The sequence below is a fragment of the Eutrigla gurnardus genome (assembly GCF_963514095.1).
Source record: "Eutrigla gurnardus genome assembly, chromosome: 7".
In the NCBI taxonomy this organism is placed as follows: Eukaryota; Metazoa; Chordata; class Actinopteri; order Perciformes; family Triglidae; genus Eutrigla; species Eutrigla gurnardus.
Genome location: NC_139921.1, coordinates 3,491,344 through 3,513,843, shown reverse-complemented (window position 1 = coordinate 3,513,843; position 22,500 = coordinate 3,491,344). Strand labels below are relative to the sequence as shown.

The following is a 22,500-nucleotide window of genomic DNA, read 5'->3' as shown; positions in this document are numbered from 1 at the left end:
TCTGAACAGGTTCTACCTGCCCGCCGGTTATTTTTACTTGCCCCGGGCAATCGGGCAACCGTTATTGTCGAACCCTGCAGACAGGTAACCAGTCTATCACAGGGAGACATGTAGAGACAGACAGGTAACCAGTCTATCACAGGGAGACATGTAGAGACAGACAGGTAACCCGTCTATCACAGGGAGACATGTAGAGACAGACAGGTAACCAGTCTATCACAGGGAGACATGTAGAGACAGACAGGTAACCAGTCTATCACAGGGCTGACATGTAGAGACAGACAGGTAACCAGTCTATCACAGGGAGACATGTAGAGACAGACAGGTAACCAGTCTATCACAGGGAGACATGTAGAGACAGACGGGTAACCAGTCTATCACAGGGAGACATGTAGAGACAGACGGGTAACCCGTCTATCACAGGGAGACATGTAGAGACAGACGGGTAACCAGTCTATCACAGGGCTGACATGTAGAGACAGACAGGTAACCCGTCTATCACAGGGAGACATGTAGAGACAGACAGGTAACCAGTCTATCACAGGGAGACATGTAGAGACAGACAGGTAACCAGTCTATCACAGGGAGACATGTAGAGACAGACAGGTAACCAGTCTATCACAGGGAGACATGTAGAGACAGACAGGTAACCAGTCTATCACAGGGAGACATGTAGAGACAGACGGGTAACCCGTCTATCACAGGGAGACATGTAGAGACAGACAGGTAACCAGTCTATCACAGGGCTGACATGTAGAGACAGACAGGTAACCAGTCTATCACAGGGCTGACAGACAGGTAACCAGTCTATCACAGGGCTGACATGTAGAGACAGACAGGTAACCAGTCTATCACAGGGCTGACATGTAGAGACAGACAGGTAACCCGTCTATCACAGGGCTGACATGTAGAGACAGACAGGTAACCAGTCTATCACAGGGAGACATGTAGAGACAGACAGGTAACCAGTCCCTCACAGGGAGACATGTAGAGACAGACAGGTAACCAGTCTATCACAGGGAGACATGTAGAGACAGACAGGTAACCAGTCTATCACAGGGAGACATGTAGAGACAGACAGGTAACCAGTCTATCACAGGGCTGACATGTAGAGACAGACAGGTAACCAGTCTATCACAGGGCTGACATGTAGAGACAGACAGGTAACCAGTCTATCACAGGGAGACATGTAGAGACAGACAGGTAACCAGTCCCTCACAGGGAGACATGTAGAGACAGACAGGTAACCAGTCTATCACAGGGAGACATGTAGAGACAGACAGGTAACCAGTCTATCACAGGGAGACATGTAGAGACAGACAGGTAACCCGTCTATCACAGGGAGACATGTAGAGACAGACAGGTAACCCGTCTATCACAGGGAGACATGTAGAGACAGACAGGTAACCAGTCTATCACAGGGAGACATGTAGAGACAGACAGGTAACCCGTCTATCACAGGGAGACATGTAGAGACAGACAGGTAACCAGTCTATCACAGGGCTGACATGTAGAGACAGACAGGTAACCAGTCTATCACAGGGAGACATGTAGAGACAGACAGGTAACCAGTCTATCACAGGGAGACATGTAGAGACAGACAGGTAACCCGTCTATCACAGGGAGACATGTAGAGACAGACAGGTAACCAGTCTATCACAGGGAGACATGTAGAGACAGACAGGTAACCAGTCTATCACAGGGCTGACATGTAGAGACAGACAAGTAACCAGTCTATCACAGGGCTGACATGTAGACACAGACAGGTAACCAGTCTATCACAGGGAGACATGTAGAGACAGACAGGTAACCAGTCCATCACAGGGCTGACATGTATAGACAGACAGGTAACCAGTCTATCACAGGGAGACATGTAGAGACAGACAGGTAACCAGTCTATCACAGGGCTGAGGTGTAGAGACAGACAGGTAACCAGTCTATCACAGGGAGACATGTAGAGACAGACAGGTAACCAGTCTATCACAGGGCTGAGGTGTAGAGACAGGCAGGTAACCAGTCTATCACAGGGAGACATGTAGAGACAGACAGGTAACCAGTCCATCACAGGGCTGACATGTATAGACAGACAGGTAACCAGTCTATCAAAGGGAGACATGTAGAGACAGACAGGTAACCAGTCCATCACAGGGCTGACATGTATAGACAGACAGGTAACCAGTCTATCACAGGGAGACATGTAGAGACAGACAGGTAACCAGTCTATCACAGGGCTGAGGTGTAGAGACAGACAGGTAACCAGTCTATCACAGGGAGACATGTAGAGACAGACAGGTAACCAGTCTATCACAGGGCTGAGGTGTAGAGACAGGCAGGTAACCAGTCTATCACAGGGAGACATGTAGAGACAGACAGGTAACCAGTCCATCACAGGGCTGACATGTATAGACAGACAGGTAACCAGTCTATCACAGGGAGACATGTAGAGACAGACAGGTAACCAGTCTATCACAGGGCTGAGGTGTAGAGACAGACAGGTAACCAGTCTATCACAGGGAGACATGTAGAGACAGACAGGTAACCAGTCTATCACAGGGCTGAGGTGTAGAGACAGGCAGGTAACCAGTCTATCACAGGGAGACATGTAGAGACAGACAGGTAACCAGTCTATCACAGGGCTGACATGTAGAGACAGACAGGTAACCAGTCTATCACAGGGCTGACATGTAGAGACAGACAGGTAACCAGTCTATCACTGGGCTGACATGTAGAGACAGACAGGTAACCAGTCTATCACAGGGAGACTTGTAGAGACAGACAGGTAACTAGTCTATCACAGGGAGACATGTAGAGACAGACAGGTAACCAGTCTATCACAGGGAGACATGTAGAGACAGACAGGTAACCAGTCTATCACAGGGCTGACATGTAGAGACAGACAGGTAACCCGTCTATCACAGGGCTGACATGTAGAGACAGACAGGTAACCAGTCTATCACAGGGAGACATGTAGAGACAGACAGGTAACCAGTCTATCACAGGGAGACATGTAGAGACAGACAGGTAACCAGTCTATCACAGGGAGACATGTAGAGACAGACAGGTAACCAGTCTATCACAGGGAGACATGTAGAGACAGACAGGTAACCAGTCTATCACAGGGAGACATGTAGAGACAGACAGGTAACCAGTCTATCACAGGGAGACTTGTAGAGACAGACAGGTAACCAGTCTATCACAAGGAGACATGTAGAGACAGACAGGTAACCAGTCTATCACAGGGAGACATGTAGAGACAGACAGGTAACCAGTCTATCACAGGGAGACATGTAGAGACAGACATGTCCATCCTGCATGTGTTTGGACTGTGGGAGGAACCCGGAGAACCCGGAGAGAATGATCTCTTACCATTTTCCTTGTGAGGGTATTCAACCCCGTAGATGCTGCAGCGGCGGAACACCATCTTGTTCTCTGTCAGAGTGCCTGTCTTATCTGAGAACAGGTACTGGATCTGGCCCAGGTCCTCGGTGATGTTGAGGGCCCGACACTGAATCCTGGAGTCCAGCTGCTTGTTGTACAGGCCCAAGTCATTGTGGATGAAGTAGATCTGGCCAAGTTTCACAATCTCAATGGACACGTAGAGAGAGATGGGGATCAGCACCTGTTGGACAGAAAAGGATGTCACACATGAAGCATGTTCGATGCGATGACTTGCTCTTCTAGGTCTGTGTTCTCACCAGAAGTTAGTAGGGTTTGACCTTGAGACCATTTATGTTTATTTGTGTCACATTTGGTGTGAACACGGCTTAAGACTCTCTTTATTAGATACGATCAAAAACCCACACTTGATCCAGAGGTGAGGGTTCTAACTACCTACATTTAAACATCTGAGGTGAGAAACAGGCAACACAATTTTCCAAATGTCTTTGGTTATCCTGAAAGAAAAGGTGTATAAGCAAATATGTTGACGTGGAACAGCAACGGTTGATTGTTTACCTGCAGCACAATGATCATCGTCCAGAAGACATAGAATCCAGCCAGGGCAGGAGAAGTGTCCGTATCAACCTGAAAGACTGGGTCTTTGAGGTTCTTCAGCCAGAGGCCGTGACCTGAAACACACCAAGACACTCTGAGCCACGACTGTAGTGACCCCTGACCCTCTGCAGCCTTCACTCTCCTTTTGGTGGAAATACTGGCTCTCAAGTGGTCCACATTTTATTTGACACTTTCAGATACGCTGCAAAAACATCCTGATCACACTGAGACGCAACAGAAAAAAAAACCTAAACAAGATGAAGACTGAAAACATATATAGTTCATCCTAAATAAAAACACACCATTTCTGTTTCCATATGATGAATATTAAGGAAAATATGAAAATGTTGGAATGAATCATATTGTTCCATGGAGCACTACTGCCATCCTGTGGCCAGAGGGAACATAGGTTCATTCATTAATTCTTCAATATTAATGCTTGAATATGCTTTACATGTTAATTTACTAAATGTGTTTAGGCTAGTTGACATTTTTGTGTGTCGAATCATAGTTCCTTACAACACTGCAAAATAATATGAGGGAGTAATGTTTAGTATACAGAAATGTCTAAACGTATGTTTCCATTTGTTTTGTTGTGTTATACTGTGTGATAATTATGTGTAACGTGATGCAGAGACAGATTTTGACTATAGTGGCGAGAGTATGAGTCTATCACGCGTAGTATATACAATTTAATAATTTGCTGAAATGTAAAATAATAATATTCATTTATCACCAATGTGTTGTCCGTGTATTTTTCCTCCTGAGCAGAAATAAAGATCAATGCATCGAGGGCTTAAGACTCAGACTGTGGGATGATTCATTAAGTCTAACGACTGGTTCTGAATTAATTAATAATGGTCAACAGAGTCATTAAATTGAACTACTACCAGTAGGTGGTGCCTACATGAGTCTAAAAACTGCCAGAAAAAGGAAGCTGGCGCCGGGTCGGTACGCACCGATAGCAGAAGTCAAACACATGATGATGAGCAGCAGCACACACCACAGGACGTCAGTGTTCAGATGCTTCTCCAGCTGGCTGCGCTTGTACCTCGGCCCACTGTTGTTCATCATGGCCTTGGTCTCATGACCTGAGTCACAGGAGAGAAACAGACCAGTCATACACACAGACCATTATACAACAGCCGCTTATTCGATGTGTTGGAATAAGTCCATTAGCTGCTAGCACCATTAGCTGCTAGCACCATTAGCTGCTAGAACCATTAGCTGCTAGCACCATTAGCTACTAGAACCATTAGTTGCTAGCACCATTAGCTGCTAGAACCATTGGCTGCTTGAACTATTAGCTGCTTGAACTATTAGCTGCTAGAACCATTGGCTGCTAGCACCATTAGCTGCTTGCACATTAGCTGCTTGAACTATTAGCTGCTAGAACCATTAGTTGCTAGCACCATTAGCTGCTAGAACCATTAGTTGCTAGCATCATTAGCTGCTTGCACATTAGCTGCTTGAACTATTAGCTGCTAGAACCATTAGTTGCTAGCACCATTAGCTGCTAGAACCATTAGCTGCTAGAACCATTAGCTGCTAGCACCATTGGCTGCTAGAACCATTGGCTGCTAGCACCATTAGCTGCTTGAACTATTAGCTGCTAGAACCATTAGCTGCTAGCAACATTAGCTGCTAGCACCATTAGCTGCTAGGGTTCTGGCTGCTGCTGTAGTCGGCCAATTACACGTCCCATCAAAGTTAAGAATGCTTGCAGTGGTACAAAAATCACATGTTGTTTTCCCTCTCGTCAAACCGCTGAAGGCCAAGACGAGATGTGATTGGACATCTTCTCCAACACAGTCCGTCACTAAATGTGATCTGTTGGTGTCATGCTAAGCAACACAAATGGTCCATTGTTTTCATCTTGCTCGAGTGTGTTGTGTTGATGCCGGCCAGGTGGCAGACTGTGCTGCTGCTGGTTGTTTCTTCAGGCGTATGACTTCCATACCAGACACAACAAAAGGATGCGTCACCAGTGTGACCTCTGGGCTTAATGTCATACCGTCTAATTTGATCTTAATTTGCTCTCATGTACCGGGTTGCTGTAGAAGCTCAAGGATGAAGGCCGTGTATTATTTCCTTTCCTTTTTTTCCAATATATGTAGACATTTCCAGGTTCCTGAGCCCCAACATCCACACTCATGGGGAGAGAACCCAGAACGAAACCCTCATGGACTTGCATTGAACGAGCCTCAAAGACCAAGAGGGTTTCATTCTGCCCTAACTGTCAAATCATTGAGTGCGTGCTGGCTCTCACAGACATTTGGAGCCCTTTATGCAAACTTTCCATAAGTCCACATTGTGCAGACTTTGCCTGAGGGAATTATCATTGTGTGACGATAATTGTTGTGACGTTAAACACGGGTGAATAACAGGAAGCCCAGAGGAGTTAAAACGGTAAACAAAGAGGAGGATGGGTGTTCAGCCTGGTATAGCACATCAACACAGAAACATTAAGGGTTGAAGATGGAACATAAAATCAGAGGAATACAAGCAGAGATTATTACACAGCTGGTATTCACCGACCAGTTATTGTCATTTAGCTTAATGGTGCCATTTTGACAAAAACAAGTAAATAGATGATTTGACAATCAGTTCTCATCTGTTATGACATGAGTTTGGAAGACCTTCAAATCAGGCATTAAAAACGTTAAATAAAAAAACATTTTTATTAAGGGGGCGCGGGGGGGTGACAGGACTGAAGGATCAGTGTCATGTTTAGACTGTAAACTCTTCATCTCAGTCTCTGGGGACAGAAATGTCATAATAATACCTGCATACTGGTGGTGGTGGGGCTGCAAACAGGTGCTCCCATTCACCTGTTTATCTCTACTCACAACACACAAACACATGTTCAGAACAGGAGGCCACCTTCGTTTTTAACAGTGAAGCCAACGCTGAAGATCCTTAAAGCTAAGTTCTCTCTGCTGGCCACCAGGGGGCGACTCCTCTCTGGTTGTATAGAAGTCTATGAGAAAATGGTCCTACTTCTCTCTGCTGGCCACCAGGGGGCGACTCCTCTCTGGTTGTGTAGAAGTCTATGAGAAAATGGTCCTACTTCTCTCTGCTGGCCACCAGGGGGCGACTCCTCTCTGGTTGTATAGAAGTCTATGAGAAAATGGTCCTACTTCTCTCTGCTGGCCACCAGGGGGCGACTCCTCTCTGGTTGTATAGAAGTCTATGAGAAAATGGTCCTACTTCTCTCTGCTGGCCACCAGGGGGCGACTCCTCTCTGGTTGTGTAGAAGTCTATGAGAAAATGGTCCTACTTCTCTCTGCTGGCCACCAGGGGGCGACTCCTCTCTGGTTGTATAGAAGTCTATGAGAAAATGGTCCTACTTCTCTCTGCTGGCCACCAGGGGGCGACTCCTCTCTGGTTGTTTAGAAGTCTATGAGAAAATGGTCCTACTTCTCTCTGCTGGCCACCAGGGGGCGACTCCTCTCTGGTTGTATAGAAGTCTATGAGAAAATGGTCCTACTTCTCTCTGCTGGCCACCAGGGGGCGACTCCTCTCTGGTTGTATAGAAGTCTATGAGAAAATGGTCCTACTTCTTTCTTGATGTATTATCTCAGTAAACATAGTTTATGGTCTCAATCTCTAGTTTCAAGTCTTCTTCAATCCAGCATGATGTTCATTTAGAACATTATGGTCCATTTAGAGTCCACCAGACCAGAAAGAAGGGGATGCTTTAGGGGACGGGGCTTACCTGCTGATTGACAGGTCCATTTAGAGTCCAACAGACCAGAAAGAAGGGGATGCTTTAGGGGGCAGGGCTTACCTGCTGATTGACAGGTCCCTACCACGCAAAGCAGTTAGCTATTAAGATGACTTCTAGTCCACAAGCCACTGGGTGAAGACACCATGACGACGTCCTCTTTTTATACAGTCTGTTGTTCAGAATTCATTGTACCCAGAAAGTGATTTGCTAAAACAACAGCTCCTGGGGGATGTTGGGACTTTGATGTATTAACTCTGAAAATCATGAGCGTGTTCTAGTCCTGCTCAATGTGCAAAGTTTCCTGAAATAACTTCTGTTGTGATATGACACTATAAATAAAATAGAATTGAATCTGTATTTTTATGACAAAATGGATTTGTGGTTTGAGAGCGTGTGAACAGGGTCTGAGAGTGAGCAGCACAGATTTGATGTGCACCACCCCCGTGTAGATAACAGATAAGTGATGAGTGGACAGATTACAAGCTTCCCCCCTGTTTTAAGTTTTTGTAATATGCTGGACCTAACATGCTCTGGACTGGAGGTTTGACCAGATAACAGCCTCTTACACAACTGTGATGCTGCACATTAGTCAGGACCTTGAAAAACCATCTCATCTTCCTTCTGGTCCATTTAAAAAAAAAAAAAAAAGTTGTCACATGGGCTGACGGGTAACTCCTTCATTGGACAGTCCTGGTTATGTCATCCTTTTAGTCAGATGTTCTGTGTTCTTACCAGCATAGACCACGAGGCCCACCACCGTCTCAGTGTTGCGGATGGTGCAGCTCCTCAGCAGGAGGTTGCCGTTATGCAGGCCAACACGAACCCCATTAGGATTCTCCCTGTGGAACCACACACACACACACACACACACTACATTACAACTTAACTCACTCTCACTTATGTTTCCAGGGAATCATTTTGTTCTTGGACCGAACTATCATCGTGAAACAGTTTAACCCTCGAGGCACCTTGGGGCCCAAACGTGTACATTGTGCCTTTTTGACTTCTTTGATTCTCGATATATCGGTCAGTTTAAAGGCTAATTATATGAAACTTGGGCAGGATTTGTTTTTTATTATTATTTTTAAAATTCCATGATCCCCTCTATTGTAAGGTGTATAGAATAGGAGATTTGCATCTATACCTACACCCTTTCACCTCGGGCCCAATTTGGACACATTGACTTCCATTATAACCACATATTTTTGATATACTGTTATCCTGACATATTATAATGCTTTTCCCATGAATACCTAATAAATCTAAGCCATTGCGTTCAAAATACAGGGAAAACAGGTTTTAGGTCTGATGACCCCCCCAAAGCCCCCAGGGGCAGCAGAGCTTTATCACATAAAGTTTCAATGGAGGCCTGGTTCTCTTACTTTGCAAAATGCATGGCAATAAAAAAACTGAACACCATAAAAATGGTCTTGGTTCATGGGAGTGATATAAAAGAGTGTGTGTGTGTGTGTGTGTGTGTGTGCGCGTGTGTGTGTGCGCATCAAAGGCCAAATGAGCTGTATGTTTTTTGTTGATCATGACTTCGTAAATATACATGCCACTTCCTAAAAGCCAAGTGGCGTGTTATCTGTACGCAATTCGAGCTATCCGCGTGTATGTTCTGAGCTAAACGACCCAACACATCCGCGTGTTTGTCAGCGCCCTCTAGCGAAACTACCCATCATATCCGCGTGTTTGTCAGCGCCCTCTAGCGAAACTACCCATCATATCCGCGTGTTTGTCAGCGCCCTCTAGCGAAACTACCCATCATATCCGCGTGTTTGTCAGCGCCCTCTAACGAAACGACCCATCACATCCGTGTGTATGTAAACGCCCTTTAGGGTTAGGGTTAGGGTTAAACGGCGTTTATAAACACACGAAAAGGCAATTGTGCGTAGTGATTGTTGAGAGTTGGCATGTCATACATACGCCACTTCATGAGATCAGTCTGTCAGGAGAGAGCCACCTCTCCTATTGGATGCATGCTACAGCATGTTTATGCAGGTGCATGTTTGAAGTCTGTGAGAATAGTTTGCAGCCTTGTCTGGCTGGTCATTTCTCCAGCAGGCAGCCATGAAGAGAAGCTTGAAACTAGAGGAGGCTCTTTTTGCAGTCTTGCAGTCCTCTGAGAGTGAGCAGTATGCTACTGAGGTAGATGTTACCACCTATGTGGACCACCTAGACCAGGTAAGCTCTCATTGCCCCTGCCATGGCAAAGCGGAGCCATTTGCCCAGAGGGCCGTCTGCAGCCAGCCTGGTCCTACAAGCCCGGGGCCAGGTCTGTGATCAGGAGGAGGAGCCACAGGCAGGGCCCTCCAGAAAGCAGAGCCAGTGTGTCTTGTGCACACAGCGCAGAAGGGTGTGCCAAATGTGGAGCACATGCGTGTAAAATACAGGTCACAATGATCTGTAGTTGATGCCTTGAATTGTAAACATAACATGCGCTCATGACAAAACACATCCTGTGACAAAAAGGGCATAAAAACATAAAAAATATTTAAAAAAATAAATAACTTTTAATAGTGTCATTGCTCCAAAAATAATAATGCATCAAAATCAATGTTGTTATCAATTATTGACCTAGTCAAGGCTGTAATAACCTCATCCTAAATATTCCACTTTGCACTTTATTTTTGGAAAATATTCATATTTTGTGTTTTTCCTCATTGAGAAAATCAGGTGTTTTTATGACAAAAAGGGCATAAAAACATAAAAAACTAAAAATATAAAAAAAAAAACTTTATATCTATGGTTAGGTCTGAAGTTGTTGAAAAGATTTGATGCGGTGAAAGTGAAAAAAAATATTTATATATGACATTTTTATTACACTTTAATGAGGGACCATTTTGGGTCCCAAGGTTAAAACTTGTCGGTTTGTTGAATAAACTCTCATTGCTCCAAAAATAATAATGCATCAAAATCAATGTTGTTATCAATTATTGACCTAGTCAAGGCTGTAATAACCTCATCCTAAATATTCCATTTTGAACCTTATTTTTGGAAAATATTGATATTTTGTGTGTTTCTCATTGAGAAAATCAGGTGTTTTTATGATGAAAAGGGCATAAAAACATAAACTAAAAACAATAATAAAAACTTTATATCTATGGTTACGTCTGAAGTTGTTGAAAAGATTTGATGCAGTCAAAGTGAAAAAAAAAATGTATATATGACATTTTTATTACGCTTTAATGAGGGACCATTTTGGGTCCCGAGGTTAAAACTTGTACGTTCATTTTAAAGGTGCCTCAAGGGTTAAACATGTTAACAAACAAAACAAAACATGCAACAAAACTACTCGGTTCTACTGGGACACGAACATCAGGCTCCTGGTTAAAGTCCAGTGTTGTTTGACCGGTCCACCACCCAGACCTCCTCCCTCCCTACGTGGACTTCCAGGACTCTTTGATAAATAAAGAGCAAATGTAATCCACCACAAAATATGTTTCCCTCTTAACGTTAGCTTTAGACAACAAAACCAACGTTAGCTTTAGACAACAAAACCAATATTAGCTTTAGACAACAAAACCAACGTTAGCTTTAGACAACAAAACCAACGTTAGCTTCAGACGACAAAACCAATGATAGATTTAGACAAAAAAATCAACGTTAGCTTCAGACAACAAAACCAACATTAGCTTTAGACAACAAAACCAATGTTAGCTTTAGACAACAAAACCAACGTTAGCTTTAGACAACAAAACCAATATTAGCTTTAGACAACAAAACCAACGTTAGCTTTAGACAACAAAACCAACGTTAGCTTCAGACGACAAAACCAATGATAGATTTAGACAAAAAAATCAACGTTAGCTTCAGACAACAAAACCAACATTAGCTTTAGACAACAAAACCAATGTTAGCTTTAGACAACAAAACCAACGTTAGCTTTAGACAACAAAACCAATATTAGCTTTAGACAACAAAACCAACGTTAGCTTTAGACAACAAAACCAACGTTAGCTTCAGACGACAAAACCAATGATAGATTTAGACAAAAAAATCAACGTTAGCTTCAGACAACAAAACCAACATTAGCTTTAGACAACAAAACCAATGTTAGCTTTAGACAACAAAACCAACGTTAGCTTTAGACAACAAAACCAACGTTAGCTTCAGACGACAAAACCAATGATAGATTTAGACAAAAAAATCAACGTTAGCTTCAGACAACAAAACCAACATTAGCTTTAGACAACAAAACCAATGTTAGCTTTAGACAACAAAACCAATGTTAGCTTTAGACAACAAAACCAACGTTAGCTTTAAACAACAAAACCAACGTTAGCTTTAGACGACAAAACCAATGTTAGCTTTTGATAAAAAAATCAACGTTAGCTTTAGACAACAAAACCAACGGTCGCTTTAGACGACAAAACCAACGGTCGCTTTAAAGAACAGAAAAGTTGGCCATCCTTGTTCCTTGACGTCCCAAACATTTTGTGACTATTTCATCAACGGAGTGTCCTTAACAGATCTTTTTGATAAGTGAAGAGTGAAAAGGAACTCACATGTAACCTCTGAACCGGCTGAGGTCATTGTTGGGATTCTCACACTCAACACGACACTGGAAGCTCTCAAGGGTGAAGTGTACTCTCTGAAAACACACACACACACACACACACACACACACACACACACACACACACACACACACACACACACACACACACACACACACACACACACACACACACACACACACACACACACACACACACACACACACACACACACACACACACACACACACACACACACACACACACACACACACACACACACACACACACACACAGTGTGTGATTGAATCATGGAAGTTGGAAACCACAGTACGAGGGAGGGACAGTTCCCACTCACTTTTTAAAAGCATTACTTTGAACCCTCCAGACTTTTACCTAAAGTCAGCACATCTGTCTGTCCACTCGGCGCTATTTGCAGTTTCACTTTCAGTTGGGAATCAGTGTGACAGCCGAGTCTCTTGTAACAAGGTTCCCCATTCTGATCAAAAACAGCTGACTGATCCTCAACATATTTATATTGTAGTAAATTACCAGGATGTAAGTAAGAAAATGAGCTCTAAATAGAAGCTCAGCTTACGTTGTTAGGACTTGTTATTATCAATGGGAATTATTATGTATATTGTGTATTATGTATAATACATAAGGAATAATTATGTAAAATACATAAGGTATAATACATAAGAAATGTCACATGCATGTAAGCATAAATAGATCCCTCTGAATTAGTCATGCAATCAATTTCTATACTTTTAGCTTTTTAATAATTTCAAATATGTGATCTGACGGGAGCCACACACACAAAATGTACCCATATTTCTTTCTCATGTAGTCGGATAAAAGTTTTAAACCACATTAAAATGCAACAGAATAAAGGAAATTGTATTTGTGCTGTTAAAATGTTCTGGGGAAGGACCCTTTGCCTTAATTTGTTATTTTGTAAAGATTCAATTTATTGTTGTTTTAGTTAAATGGATATTGTTTGTCAATATCAGAATTTGCACATTGATATTTTATATTGTGTCTATTTTACATTCATTCTCTGATTATTGAAACAGTAAATCAGAAGTTACTCAGCAGCTCGTAGTTTTTCACTTAATACTTTCTAACTCTTACTCAAGTAACTATTTGAATGACTACTTGTAACTTCTACTTGAGTAATAGTATTCTTAAGTAGCTTCTCTGTAATACTAAAATCATTTCAGTACTGAACGTCCAGGAAATGATGGAGATACTGGGTTGTTCTTCTGTAGAGATGCTGGGTTGTTCCATTACCTGCAATGGGAGTCCTGACACCACCTGTCTCTGCTTCAGGTTGGTCTCTCCGTCCAGGTTGGCAGTCTCAATGTAACAAACTCCACGTGGGTCAGAGGAATACAGCAGCAGCATGTCAGCAGGGATGATTTCATTACAGCACAGACGGACCAAGTCTCCAACTCGCACATCCTTCCAGCACCGGTCAACGTAAGCGTTGTGCTTGCTATGGGACAGAAGAAAACATCTCAGCCAAGACGTCAAATACTAAGCTATTAGTTATTATGAGTTAGCAGAGATGCAGAATGTTTGGTGTACATGACAGAATTAATCAACAGAGTGCTCTGCATTGTGAGGCGTATTGCCTTTATTGGACACAGACACTCTCCTCAATTCAACTGATTTATATAGCTTCAAATCACATCAGAAGTTATCTCCAAACACTTCTCATGTAGAGCACATCTACACTGTATAATTGAAACATACTCCCATGAGCAGGCAATGAAGATCATAGATCAAGGCATCTTTCGTGACCTAAGGTCCATAAGTCACCATATATCTTTTTCGTGACCACAGATCATGTTCTCTTTCGTGGCTAAAGGTCAAGGTATCGTTCATGACCATAGCTAACAGTGACCATAGTTTTCTCTCGTGACCATTTGTCTCTATTGTGACCAAAGATATATTTCATGACCATGGATGGCTGTGGCTCAGAGGTAGAGTCCTCCAATCGGAAAATTGGCGGATCGAATCCCGAGCACATCGGTCCACTTCAAGCACATGTATTATTGGGCTGAAGCTTGGCTGGACACTAAACTAAACAAGGGTTTTTTTTTAATGAAGAAGGTCAGTCAGTCAGTCAGTCTGCCTGCCTACATACATACATACATACAAAGACAGTAAAGCATATTTTACAGATACATAATTCACCAATTATGTACACAGGGCAGAAGTTTCTGATCCTCATACATTTTAAAGGCCGACAACAAAGTGACTCCCTGCGACATTTGACCTACCTGCTGTAAACGCAGCTGGGAAACTTGTTGATGGCTCGATCTGATTTAAACCTGCGGAAGTCTTCCCAGACATCCTTGAGGGCTGTCACTGTCAGCACCAGTGTGATCGGAGCCACAGCGATCTCCGGCTGGAAGGCCTCGACCACAGGAACAAAGTTCAGAGCGGCCAGGGAGATGAAGTACACATTGGCAAAGCGATGGAGCTGCTCAAACAGATTCTTGGGCAGGAAGGAGAAGAGAGAATACTTTGTCGTCCGGATCTTGTTGCTTTTATACGACTTCAGGAGTCGACTCAGTTCCTCGTCCTCTGTGAAGGAAGGTACTACCGTCCTTTTCTTCCACAGACGCTCCTTGGAGTGAAGACGGGGCGGACAGGACGGACGGTCCAAGCTACACATGAGTCCACTGCTCCGCTGGGTCCAGATCCACCTGCCGGTTTCGTCTCCACTTAGAAGCCTTACCTACCCGCAACCAGCTTCCAGCCTTCTATTTCCGCCGTCATGCAGAGCATTCTGATGTGGAATATTTCCCAGATGCCTCTGGAGTATAGGCATGGGTGACTGGGAATGGGAGGGCTAAATGGATAGTTACTACCTTGGTGATGGAATTCGCCGCCACTCCTCTACAAACAAACTCAAGGTTCAAGTTTTACAACTGGCTCAACTGTGTAATCAGACACAGGAGAAAGAAGTGTCAAAGAGCAGCAGCAGGAGTTGATTCAACAGCAAGGCGAGATCAATCTTCCTGATAATATGATATTACCGGACACTATTATTATTATTATTATTAATGACCACCAAACAGTGCTGAGATATTTGCTACAAAATGGTTATACTAAATGGGTAATTTGAAGGGAAAAATTATGTCCAGGAAGTAAAACACTGGACTTTAACACGCTGGGGCTATAACGTCCCGTTGAGGCATTAACATTGACAACCGGTCCCTGGAATATGTTTTTAAGAATATGCCGGTCCTTTGCACAAAAAGGTTGGGAACCTTTGACGTAGAAGACTATATAGAGGATAATATAGGAGGATTACGTAGAGGACTATGTAAAGGATTATATAGAGGAATACATAGAGGACTACGTACAGGACTTTGCAGAGGACTACATAGAGGACTTCCTAGAAGTAGATGACTATATAAAGTACTATATAGAGGACTACATACATGACTATGTATTGAGTTAATCTGTAAAATGTAAAAACTCTTTGGGACTCTACTGAGGTCAGTTTCTCTGCTCCGTTAATTACGTCACTGCTGTACCAATTAATATGTGTCAGATGAAACCTGGCTGGTGTCTACATGGAGGGAAGCCCCGCCTCCTGTCTGGCGTGACAATCTCGCAGTAACAAGCAACACGAGACCAAACATTCCCTTCGCGTTCACGTGAAGGAAAGGGGAGACGGCACTCAGAGGTTGGGGATGGGAACATGAAAGCATATACACATGTTCTAATCGGAACCTGAAATGCGAGTATGAACCAGAAAAGGAGCAGGAACAGCTCTTTAAGCTGATAGCGGTTCACTCACCCACAGAACACTTGCACCACATTGTTGTTGATCTTCTTGTCGAACAGGTAGCGTCTGTAGTCTTCTAGAGCATCTTTGATGGCAATGACAGTGAGAACCACCAGCAGAGGAATCATGGTAATTTCCTTTTGAAAGGCTTCAACAACTGGCACCCAGTTCAGTAACACCAGGAACAGGAAGTAGAGGTTGGCAGCCCTACAAAAGAAGGCCAGAGCGGCAAGTTAGCATGTAGAAACTACAAACATACAACAGATGGTCCACCGCTTTGGTTTGGGGGGAAATATCTCTACAACTGTTAAATTGGTGACTGTGAAAGGCAAGCTTTTCACCTAATTGGAATGTGACACCAATGAAAACAGAACACAATACGTGTACATGTGAATCAATGTTGATCTTGGAAGTAGCAGACAGGAAGTGGAACCTGAAAGGGGATGTTCTGGTCCCTTTGTTTGGGATGGTTTTGAGGAACATCGGTTGCATTCCAACGTGTAATTGCTACAAAAACCACGCACAGAAACAGTTTCCTCCACCAAAATACCCAGCCTAAATATTCAATAACAACGCTGAAACAATACCACAGCAAAATTGTAAAATGTCAAGGAAAGTAATTAAATAAATTAATGAAAAAACAAGGAACAGAAAAACGTACATGTATGCAGTAATCTCTATACTTGATCTTATGTGATTTATTTGATAGTTAACTTCATATTTCCAACCAGATATCAAATTAAATAGATTTAAATAAGACTCTTTGTGAAACAGCGCCCCCGTCGGCCTATCAGTAATAGTTCAGGTGGAGAGTGGTACTGCATGACGGAGACGGAGAGGCTTCCAGAACAAAAACACACTAAATGATAATAAATCCAGATGACGTTCTGTGAGAAGTTGATGAGGGAAAGCTGCTAAAGCAAGAAGAAACCACAGTAACCGTAGAAAGCTCTGGTTGAGTTGAAGTGGTGTCGGTCCACTTCAGGTTCCTGACAACCCGGTAAAACCAGACTTCAACGTTTGGACAGATTTAGAAAAGATGCCCAGTCTAATTTTATCAGGACATCTGGTCGCTAATTAGAGCCACATTTTTATTTTCCTTGTTTTCTAAATGGAGTTCTGCTGATCCAGAACCAGCTCAGAGTGGGACTGTGCAGCTGGGAGAACCAGAACCAGGACTTTGAGGGACTGTCAGACCCTGCTGCAGTAAAACGACAGCTTGTCTACGGGGATTCCTGGAAACACTATTGCATTTGTCTACAGGAAGCATCCAGAATCAACACAAAATGAAAGTTCCTCACTCTGTTCACACTTCACCATTTCAATTCTTTCATTATTCTTAACGGTCTGTTTTTTCATTTCTCGTATATTTTAGCTTCTACTGTCATTTTATTTGTTAAAGTGTATCATTATGTGATCAGATATTGACAGAGCCAAATGTCCCTGAGCCCTGTTTTTTAGCCACAAGTCTGTTTCGAATCAGAATCAGAAGAATCAGAATACTTTTGATTGTGATTGTGATTCGTGCACCGAAACAGACACGTGGCAAAACAACAGGGTCGACGACTGAGAGTTAAATCCCTTGTTTGTTCTTATGTATGTTCACACTTGCTTTTAGAGCTGATGCTAAATATAATAATGAATACTATAGTCTTGGGACCTGGGAGGGTTACCAGTTCAAGTCCCCACATGGAAGAAATACGGTGTGTCCCGGACAGTACTGGGGTGTCCTTGAGCAAAGCACTTGTCCCACAAACTGCTACCCAGACACTATAGTAGCTGCGTCCTCTCTCACTTCCTGGTGAGCCGTGACATCACCTAACAGCCCCTCTGACGTGTGTTGTCACCATGACAACTAACAACCGCTTTCTTTTGCACAGGTCACATGACCTCTGAAAACAGTGTCCGTGCTACTCTTCTATTTGTGAGTTAAAGTCTGACCTGTGAAACTGCTGGAACAGGTTCATGGGGATGAAAGTCAACAAGCTGTACTTGGTGGTGCGGATGGCATTGCCCGTGTAGCTTTTGGAGGCTGCGTCGGACTCCTGTTGGTGGGGCCCGTGGCGGGCGAACACCGTCCTCCGCTTCCCGCTGATGGTCTGTCCGGAGGTGTGGGGGTCCAGGGTGGTTTTGCTGGGCAGGCCATCGGGGGCAGAGTACCAGCCCCTCCCCGAGCTTCTCGCCAGCAGCTGCCGACAGCGATGCTGCACCCAGTGGAGCCGCTCCATCTGTGAGGCTGGAGCTTAGCCAAGTGGCCTCCTGCTCATCCTGCAGAAAAAACAGTTTCTTCTTAGAGGCTGGCTGTTTAAAGGATTCACCCGCTCTTTTCTGTAGTAAATTCACATCAAACATTCTTTTTCCCTCTCAAAACCTACTCACAGTTTTCACCAGGGCTCTGACATTCACTAATGTTTTCTTACTTGTGAGAACACAATCTACACACACTCTATAAGAAGAGGACGTCGTCATGGTGACGAAAGACGTTGCTTTGTGGACTATACGGTTTTGAAGCCTGCAGTTCAGCATTTTGGCCGTCGCCATCTTGGCATTTTTTACTACCAGTGAAGGAAGTGACCATATTTGGACTGCGGAGGAGCAACGGGTGGATCTGATGAACACAAGCGTCAGAGCAGCACCCTTACTGGATCTGGATCCATGTGGATTCTGGTGTTGAAGCTGCTAACAAAGTTAGCTTCATAATTCAAGGTCAACTTTACAGCTAAGCGTTAAAGTCATCTTAAAGTCATCGTTGCTAGCATGGTAGCGACCTGTCAATCAGCAGGTAAGCCCCGCCCCCTAAATCATCCCCTGCTTTCTGGTCTGGTGGACTCTAAATGGACCATAATGTACTAAATGAACATCATGCTGGATTGAAGAAGACTTGAAACTAGAGATTGAGACCATAAACTTATGTTTACAATGTTTACTGAGATAATACATCAAGAGAGAAGTAGGACCATTTTCTCATAGACTTCTATACAACCAGAGAGGAATCGCCCCCTGCTGGCCAGCAGGGAGTGCTGGACACTCAGCACTGAAACCAACACAGCGGCTGTTAACCGCAACACGCATGTTTACACACCTGTCAACTGTCCCGCCAAGGGAACAAGTCCCACTGATCGGCCCGAACCCGAACCCTGACCCGAAGCTACCCACACAGAGTCCAGGTACAGCAGCTAAGAAGACCGTGAACTCTCCTCAAGGATCGACCAACAGATACCTGATGGGCCGGTGTTGTTCGCCATTACTGCCATCACAGTGTTCATGCAGAGCGCTCACCCTGCTGTTGCTTTCTTCCGCCCCTCGTCGTCTTGTTCCCGGGAAACAGCGGCACCGGTGTCACGTCATGTTTCTAACCGACACCCTGCGACCCGAACCGGGATGTGAACCCCGAACGATAACCAATGAAACGCCACGTTTTCCTTCCGAACCAGCGTAGGAGAGCGTCTCTATAAACCCGAGTCGCGGCGCGTTCACGCGGCGCTGCGTTTCCGTCTACAGACGCTGGAGGTGACGGGGAAGCTCAGAAATACAAGCGTTCTGAACGCAGCTCCTTCTACCACGTGATCGATCAGCTGACCGGCCGGCAGGCGGAAGTTACCGAATGAAAACATGGTGGTGGATTTACTGGACAGACTGCCGGTCGCAGATTGTCTAAAAGTAAGTTCTAGGTGTTGTTTGCATGAATAGTTTTTATTAACGTTAGTTTATTTTAATGTCTTATGTAACCTTATTAAAGCATTTACGTCATAACGTAATGTTTGAGAGCTCTAACTACTGATCCACCGTCAGTCATCCACAGAGTATCACCCATCTGTTACTCACCAGATTAGAATAGATTAGGTGGTGAATATAACCATCAATTCACTTATTACCTATTATAGTCTATTAACCAGCGCTATGATCTATTAACCAGCTATAAAACCCATTAACCAGATATATAATCTATAAACCTGCTATATACTCTAATAACCAGATATATAATCTATTAACCAGCTATATACTCTATTAACCTGATATATAATCTATTATAATCTATTAACAGATATATATTAACCAGCTATATACTCTATTAACCTGATATATAATATATTAACCTGCTATATACTCTAATAACAAGATATATAATATATTAACCTGCTATATACTCTATTAACCTGATATATAATCTATTATAATCTATTAACCAGATATATATTATATTAACCAGCTCTATAATCTATCAACCAGATATATAATATATTAACCTGCTATATACTCTAATAACCAGATATATAATCTATTAACCTGCTATATACTCTAATAACCTGATATATAATATATTAACCTGCTATATACTCTAATAACCAGATATATAATATATTAACCTGCTATATACTCTAATAACCAGATATATAATATATTAACCTGCTATATACTCTAATAACCAGATATATAATATATTAACCTGCTATATACTCTAATAACCAGATATATAATATATTAACCTGCTATATACTCTAATAACCAGATATATAATATATTAACCTGCTATATACTCTAATAACCTGATATATAATATATTAACCTGCTATATACTCTAATAACCAGATATATAATATATTAACCTGCTATATACTCTAATAACCAGATATATAATATACTAACCTGCTATATACTCTAATAACCAGATATATAATATATTAACCTGCTATATACTCTATTAACCTGATATATAATATATTAACCTGCTATATACTCTAATAACCAGATATATAATATATTAACCTGCTATATACTCTATTAACCTGATATATAATCTATTAACCTGCTATATACTCTAATAACCAGATATATAATATATTAACCAGCTCTATAATCTATTAACCTGATATAAAACCCATTAACCAGATATATAATATATTAACCTGCTATATACTCTATTAACCTGATATATAATATATTAACCTGCTATATACTCTAATAACCAGATATATAATATATTAACCTGCTATATACTCTAATAACCTGATATATAATATATTAACCTGCTATATACTCTAATAACCAGATATATAATATATTAACCTGCTATATACTCTATTAACCTGATATATAATATATTAACCTGCTATATACTCTAATAACCTGATATATAATATATTAACCTGCTATATACTCTAATAACCAGATATATAATATATTAACCTGCTATATACTCTAATAACCAGATATATAATATATTAACCTGCTATATACTCTAATAACCAGATATATAATATATTAACCAGCTCTATAATCTATTAACCTGATATAAAACCCATTAACCAGATATATAATATATTAACCTGCTATATACTCTAATAACCAGATATATAATATATTAACCTGCTATATACTCTAATAACCTGATATATAATATATTAACCTGCTATATACTCTAATAACCAGATATATAATATATTAACCTGCTATATACTCTAATAACCAGATATATAATATATTAACCTGCTATATACTCTAATAACCAGATATATAATATATTAACCTGCTATATACTCTAATAACCAGATATATAATATATTAACCTGCTATATACTCTAATAACCAGATATAAAATCTATTAACCAGCTCTATAATCTATCAACCAGATATATAATATATGAACCTGCTGTGTAAACTATTATGATCTATTAACCAGCTCTATAATCTTAACAAGATACATAATCTAGTAATCACATATATAATCTATGAATTAACCAGCTATATAATCTGTTAACCAGATATATAATCTATTAACCAGCTCTATAATCTATTAACCTGATATATAATCTATTAACCAGCTATATAATATATTAACCAGCTATATAATCTATTAACCTGATATATAATCTATTAACCTGATATATACTCTAATAACCTGATATATAATCTATTAACCAGCTATATAATATATTAACCAGATATATAATATATTAACCTGATATATAATCTATTAACCAGCTATATAATATATTAACCAGCTCTATAATCTATTAACCTGATATATAATCTATTAACCAGATATATAATATATTAACCAGCTATATAATCTATTAACCAGCTCTATAATCTATTAACCTGATATATAATCTATTAACCAGCTATATAATATATTAACCAGCTATATAATATATTAACCAGCTCTATAATCTATTAACCTGATATATAATCTATTAACCAGATATATAATATATTAACCAGATATATAATATATTAACCAGCTCTATAATCTATTAACCTGATATATAATCTATTAACCAGATATATAATATATTAACCAGCTATATAATCTATTAACCAGCTCTATAATCTATTAACCTGATATATAATCTATTAACCAGCTATATAATATATTAACCAGCTATATAATATATTGACCAGCTCTATAATCTCTTCCCCTGATATATAATCTATTAACCAGATATATAATATATTAACCAGCTCTA

At 41.5% G+C, this 22,500-nt stretch overlaps 2 protein-coding genes across 4 annotated transcripts in view; one reads left to right on the top strand and one right to left on the bottom strand.

Annotated features, from left to right (window-relative positions):
* atp10d (ATPase phospholipid transporting 10D) overlaps positions 1–19,537 on the bottom strand; it is a 37,034-nt gene extending 17,497 nt beyond the window's left edge. The window contains exons 1-9 of one of the 3 annotated variants that reach the window (XM_084013945.1): positions 19,254–19,537; positions 17,975–18,301; positions 16,046–16,240; positions 13,519–13,723; positions 12,235–12,320; positions 8,456–8,562; positions 4,953–5,084; positions 3,955–4,067; positions 3,367–3,619 (exon numbers count right to left, since the gene is read on the bottom strand). In XM_084013945.1, the coding sequence (XP_083870071.1) occupies positions 3,367–3,619; positions 3,955–4,067; positions 4,953–5,084; positions 8,456–8,562; positions 12,235–12,320; positions 13,519–13,723; positions 16,046–16,240; positions 17,975–18,261 (1,378 nt within the window). In that variant the 5' untranslated portion in view covers positions 18,262–18,301; positions 19,254–19,537. The other 2 variants (XM_084013944.1, XM_084013946.1) reach the window with 2 other exon arrangements.
* Positions 19,538–19,575: 38 nt separating this feature from the next.
* Positions 19,576–22,500, top strand: part of commd8 (COMM domain containing 8) — a 5,338-nt gene continuing 2,413 nt past the window's right edge. Inside the window, exon 1 of the mRNA XM_084013548.1 lies at positions 19,576–19,693. Within this exon, the coding sequence (XP_083869674.1) occupies positions 19,646–19,693 (48 nt within the window). The 5' untranslated portion in view covers positions 19,576–19,645. The remainder of the gene's footprint in view (positions 19,694–22,500) is intronic.